General features: G+C 35.4%; 1 protein-coding gene across 1 annotated transcript in view; it reads right to left on the bottom strand.

Annotated features, from left to right (window-relative positions):
• LOC137643235 (titin-like) overlaps positions 1-6,163 on the bottom strand; it is a 32,022-nt gene extending 25,859 nt beyond the window's left edge. Inside the window, exons 1-3 of the mRNA XM_068376077.1 lie at positions 5,920-6,163; positions 4,769-5,446; positions 4,333-4,621 (exon numbers count right to left, since the gene is read on the bottom strand). Coding sequence (XP_068232178.1) covers positions 4,333-4,621; positions 4,769-5,446; positions 5,920-6,163 — 1,211 coding nt within the window. The remainder of the gene's footprint in view (positions 1-4,332; positions 4,622-4,768; positions 5,447-5,919) is intronic.
• Between the last annotated feature and the right edge of the window lie 517 nt (positions 6,164-6,680).

A 6,680-nucleotide genomic window follows, 5' to 3' on the forward strand; every position in this document is an offset into this window, starting at 1 on the left:
TTAAATGTCGCTCATGAATGGCAGATGCAAGAGACAGTAACATTGCCTGGTCAGTAGGACAATGCCCTAGAGAGACCATATATACATATAAGCATAAAAAAACCCCTGCCCATCTAAGAGAACCAGGCAATGGCTGCTCATGACTCAGCAGGTAGACCTATTAGCTTCCAAAATCCCCAACCTTAACTCACAAGTATGGTGAGGTTACAAACGCTACGAGCAATTATCGAGCTTAAGGGAGACTCAACCTCAGTCCGGCAAATCGTCAGGCAAGGGCGTTTCCAATAGGCCACCCCAACTATTTGAATATAGTATTCGAGGAATTGTTAATCATTTAATGACAACTTATCAAGCATAAAGTATTGAGTAGGGGAAATGGCCAATCTCTTATTAGTATAATATTAACATTTACTCTAATTTTAAAAGTGATCTCTCTCTCTCTCTCTCTCTCTCTCTCTCTCTCTCTCTCTCTCTCTCTCTCTCTCTCTCCACCTAATGCTCAGGCTTTTATGCATTAGTAAAGAAAAGGGAAATTCTTGTCTGTGCCATCAAACATCTTACTAAAAAACGAAAAAAAATGAAGAACGTCTAGCAAGAAAAGCCAAGTTATATTTAGAAAAATCAGCCAAACACTAGCAGTCCTGCAATCAACAAAATGCTCTTTGGAACAAAGTAATACTTCAAACAGCTACTTCATTATTCTTTAAATTTCCTTTGAAAATTGGAGACTTCTTTGATGTGCACCCAATAGTAGATGCCACCTCAGTAATTTTCCATTTTCAATTAAAGTAAATCGATGTATTATAATTTCTGTGAACGAGGAATTTCGAGGCTGTCTTCTTTTACTTTCCTTGAGCTTTCAGTGGAAAGTGATTCGCAAGATTAGTTTTTGTTTACTGAGAGAGAGAGAGAGAGAGAGAGAGAGAGAGAGAGAGAGAGAGAGAGAGAGAGAGCGAGAGAGAGAGAGAGAGAGAGAGAGAGAGAGAGAGAGAGAGAGAGAGAGAGAGAGAGAATCGACTGGTTAAGATTTTAAGATTTGGAAATAAAAAAAATAAGAAAATTAGATTAATTGAAGGTTAAACTAACAAAAGTATCCAATTTATCACTGGAAAAAAAAACAGCAAGCCAATAATGTTAAATTTCTATTAATGCAACAAATGTCTTGCAGAATGACATAACGATAAGTCTTTAAAAATACAATAACATTACCCTAAATAAATGACAAACAGAGTTTTTAATTGATATTTTGTATGGTAGAAAATAAATTTCATTCAATACAATTTTCATAGAATTAATTATTTCAATCAGTACAACGAGTGTTATTATTATTATTATTATTATCATTATTATTATTATTATTATTATTATTATTATTATTATTATTATTATTATTATTGTAGTAGTAGTAGTAGTAGTAGTAGTAGTAGTAGTAGTAGTAGTAGTAGTAGTAGTAGTAGTAAAAGTTACGCTACAACCCTAGTTAGAAAAGCAGGATGCTTTAAGCCCCAAGGCTCTAACAGGGAAAAAATAGCCCAGTGACAAAAAGAAATAAAACAAAATGAGAAGTAATCGATAATTAACATGAACTATCTTAAGATCAGGAACAAAGTTAAAACAGATCTGTCATATATATAAACCATGGAGAGACTTATGTCAGTCTGCTCAACATAAAAACGTTCGTTCCAAATTTAAACTTCGGAAGTTCCACAGATTCGACTGCCACATTAAGAATATCATTCAACAATCAGGTCACAGCTGGAATAAAACTTCTGAGTAGTATTGAGCCTTATGATCGAAATGCATGAATTTAAAACTAATTGCATACCTAGCACTATGTACAGAATGCTGAATACAAAGTTTGGTCAGAGTTACGAAAAATCTTATGAAACAGGAATATGAAGCGATTAATATTTAGATCTGGGATAAGAAATTTAATAGACCACAAGTTCTTGTCTAACAAATTAAAACGAGTCAGTCGCTGAAGACCAGACAAGAAAAAAATACTGGAAACATGACAGAATTAAAGAATTAAAGCACGTCTTCAGAATAGCTAGATCACCAAAAATTGAAGCAAATAAAGACCAAATATGTTTCTCAAAAGTAAGTATGCAATCAGGAACCACACCTAAAGTATTAAAGAAGTCGTTTAGTAAAAAAAAAAATATGTCAATGCAGAGATCTGGATGCTGAGAAGCCATTGTATTCCACCTACTTACAACCAAACTTTCATTTTGTTGAGATACATTTTCATGTCCCATAATTTGCACCATACAGTAACTGTTACTACATCTCTATCAAAGGATTCAGCAACCCTAGACCTACATTTAGGCAATGGAATTTAGGCAAAGCGAGTATCATCTGCATATTCAATGCGCTAATTTTCAAGGCCAACCCATACATCATGTGTACCGGTATATAGCATGAAAAGTAATGAGAGAAGAACACTACCTTAACGAACACAAAGTACCACATACCTATACTCTCTATGGTGTCCATGAATAAAAACTTTGCAATCTATTACCTAAAAAAGGGACCTAATGATTAACACAGTTAACGGCCCCATTAAAATCAAGGCCAATAATACGAACTGCATGACCAAAATAAAGGGATTTTTGTGCAGCATTGGATATTTTAAGAAAACATCACCTCAAATTGTAGACTATGTAACAGATGATTACGTACAGCATACTTATTTAGAAGTTTAGCCAAAAGATGTAAAAAATTTAGATAATAATGGGAGTCATAAAAATTGAGTGGTAAGCAACTACATATTTTCCTACTAAAGTAACATTACTAATTTTCAAATAAATGCTAAAAGAACCTCTTCTTGCTACCTTGCAAAAAATAACAGACAACTTGAGAGCTAAGAAACCAGTGGTCTTTATATATAAAAAAAAAAAAAAAAAAAAAAAAAAAAAGGGATAATACCATTTGGATCTACACTTCTGAAAACGTCAAGGTCCAGTAAGAGTGTTTTATTACCATGGAACCGAAAAGCTAAAACCGTTAGTTTAGAATCATGAAAACAGGAATAAGGAAGATAGAGTTTCTCTTTTTTTTGCTTAATGTCAAAAACAAGAGTTACCCTTCCCTTTGGGCAGGGAGTGACAAGAGCCATCTAGTCAAAGTAAAGGAGGAACTTAAGTCTACACCAAATAGTCCGGTTTTAAGGGTAGCCCACCACCTAGTATAATATCCAGGGCGTAGAGAGAGACGTCAGTTCTTCACACGGGAACTTTATTAATTAAAACATACACGGGAGCAATACCAAAGCTCGAAGTCTCAGAGACACCAAGGTTACAAGGTAACAAGCAATAAGGATCATCATTACAAGACAACAAGGTTAGGAGGGAACAGGCAATAAGGATTGTTATCTGTTATTCCCCCGGCCTCCTTTTTTGTTTTACTTCGTTAAACAAACAGATCTATACATAAGTTACTAATTATAATAAAATGGATAAAATATTGTAACAAATATAAAATTGTTACCAAGCTCAAACTAAACGTACATTGTAATATGAATACAAACAATAGCATTTCATAATAAAAGAACAATAACAGTCTGCATCACGTACAACATGCCATTGCATAAATATCTAAGAATTGCAAAAGAAATTACACATATTTAAAACATGTTTCCCTTGTCTTTAATTTTAACATTTTCTAACCTGAACTCATCGTTTTTAAAATGAACAAGATTATCTTCATTTACAGCCACTCTAAGTCTTCCCTTAACTAAGACTTCCACCAAGTCATCACTCTCTTTATTTTCCTTTGTTAATATGTCTGCTATCATGTCTTTAGTATTCAGCCAACTATATGATTCTACTTCTTTATGAATTAGTTTCTCCTTCAAGTCTGCCACTGCGTTTCTTAACAATTTTCTTTCTACTTGTTTTGATGATGCTATACTCTCCAGCGTTGGTCTGCTGTCTGTGAACAGTTTTACTGGGATTTGTCCTCCTTTTTCTCCAAACATAAGTTGTTCAACACTTTTTGCTAAATAAACACTGTCATCTACTAATTTAGTTAAGTTCCTCGTTTCGGCGTCTTTGGCAGAATGGCACACTTGTTTGATGGTTTTTGTTTTCCAATATATAGGAGCTACTATATCAGTTTTCTTGTTTCCCATTAAAATCAAGTTACCCCCAATTGACTTTGAGTCACATCTGTAACTCGCATCGCCGAGGCCATAAATTTTCAGGTCTTCTTTCTTCCCTATTTTACCGAACTTTATTTTGCTTTCTTTTGATTTAATTTTCTTCACTATCTTGTTTACTCTCTTTAGATCACCGATCGTAGCATCTTTATTTTTCATAGACATGTTCAAACCCTACAATAGCCAAGTCGGGTCGGACATTTTCCGCCAACCACTGGATTTTTCCTGCATACTTCCTGAAAACTTTATATTCGGTTTTTGTCAGAGGTTCGTCATTTCCAATTTTCCTTATTTCTTTGATTTCCTCAATGGATTGGGCATAATCCTCCATGCTTACTTCTATTCCTTCTCTTGTTTTAACTATATCAATCCCTGTAAATCTGAATTCAGATGACTCCACCTTTGAAATCGTGAAATTTTTCATTAAAAGATCCTTGATCATATCCACAAATTCTCTTTTTCCTGAAATCGAAAAATCATCAACATGACATAAAATCATACCAAGTAATGACCTGCCGTCATGGAGGTAGTAGAAGGCGTTATCTCCATGCAGTGTTTTCATTCCTCTTCCTTTAAAAATCTTGTCAACTTTAAGCCAAAATTTCCTACCTGCGTCTTCAAGCCCATAGATTGGCTTTTTCAGTTTCCAAATGGTTCCTTCCTGTTTTACATCTTTGGGTGGTTCAACAAACACATCACGCTCCAGTTTTTCGGCCTGTAAGAAAGCTGCGGAAATGTCGACGCTCTCCAGTTCAAATCCTTCATTAGCCGATACTGCGATGAAAGTCTTGAAAGACTCTCTCAAGGCGGTTGGGGAATCTGATTTTGGTTTCTCAGTTTCCTGGAATCCTCTAGCAACTAACCTTGCTTTTATTTTGGTCTTCTGCCCATCTTGTCTCTCTTTTTCAGTTATAACCCACCTTGAACCAATTTTCTCCTGTCCTGTATCTTTTACTTCTTCAAATGCTTCATAATACTCAAAATTTTCAAGTTCTTTTTCTTTAGCGTTTATAACTTCAGGTTCATGATGACGACTCTTTGGAACTTCTACCACATATGTGGTTATTTCCTCTACCAAACACTCGTCATTTGACATTTTCATCCAGTAAGTACCAATGTTATCTAGTTCAAAATTTTCCTTGGTCTCTCGTACTTCGGTTTCTTCTTCTTTTTCATTAATAAGATATTTCCAGTCCCTTATTTCATTTTCGAAGTCAACTTCAATTGTTTTACCTCCCTCTAGTTTTATGAAGCACACGAATTTGCGCTTTGAGTTAGGTTTGTTCACTTCAGTCACCTTTCCTTTGTGTTCCTCGCCATTCTTAAAGGTCATAATTATATTTTATTTTTCTTCGGCCTTTTTTCAGATGGAAGATGATCTTTCACGGTCATTTTGTCATAATTCTCTTCTGCCAAATCAGGTTTACTAACAACTGTCGCTTCTTCTCTCTTTTCTAAATTAATTTCCTCACTTTCGGACTGGTCAGTAAGAGCTGCCTCATCCTTCGACCCAATCTCATCTTTTTTCTCATGAGCTGAAGTCCTTAACGTTCCGTAAGGTTGCAAGTGACAAGAAGCTACCTTTTTCATATCTCCATTTGCTAAAATCCATACACTTCTCCCTTCCATCTTTTCCACCGTAGCGGGACCAAACCATTGTTTTCCACCTTTGTGCTGGTAAAATACTTTCTCCCCAGGTGTATATAGATAATCATTAAAAGATGCATTTCTTGCGTTTAAGGCAATTTTCAACTTTTCACCATACTCAATTTCTCTATACTTCTTATTCACTTCTTTTTGATTTTCAATATGTCTTCTGATTGCTTCTGACTCAGAGATTAAAGATTCGGTGGCTACATTTCCACTTGTTATACCAGGAACTACTACAGCTCTCCCAGTGAGCAACTGTAATGGGGCATATCCTTTCACTGTTATATTAGTATTATGACACCAGGCCGCTTTAGAAACTGCTTCATCTAATGTAATTCTATCATTCTCTTCCATCACTTTCTTCACAGTTAGATCAGCGCTGTAATGATTTCGTTCGTTCAAACCATTACTCCAAGGGGAATATGTTGGGCCAAACCTTATCGTAATTCCCATTACAGAAGCCAAACTTTCCATTTCCTTATTTTGAAATTCTGATCCATTGTCAGCCCAAAATCCCTCAGTAGGATATCCGTATTTCTCGCACCAGTTCTGGGTGATGGCATGCAAAACAGTGACTGCTTCTTTGTTCTTCAGCACAACTCCACTTATTAATTTTGTGAAGGCGTCTACCATCCACAGAATGTTATTCTCCTTTACTTGCTTTAGGTCAACTGTGACCTTTTGATTAAATTCCGTCACTGTTGGGATGGCAACTTTTGGTATACCTAATGATTTTTTATATTTTTGGCAGGGTATACATTCATTAACAACTTTCTTAATAACCTTTTTGGTTCGGTTGGATACTACTCCTGCCAATGTGAACAAATGGAGGAGTTGAGTCTCTCCCTTATGGCCAGATACCAGATGTACC

This window comes from Palaemon carinicauda, chromosome 6 (assembly GCF_036898095.1).
Source record: "Palaemon carinicauda isolate YSFRI2023 chromosome 6, ASM3689809v2, whole genome shotgun sequence".
In the NCBI taxonomy this organism is placed as follows: Eukaryota; Metazoa; Arthropoda; class Malacostraca; order Decapoda; family Palaemonidae; genus Palaemon; species Palaemon carinicauda.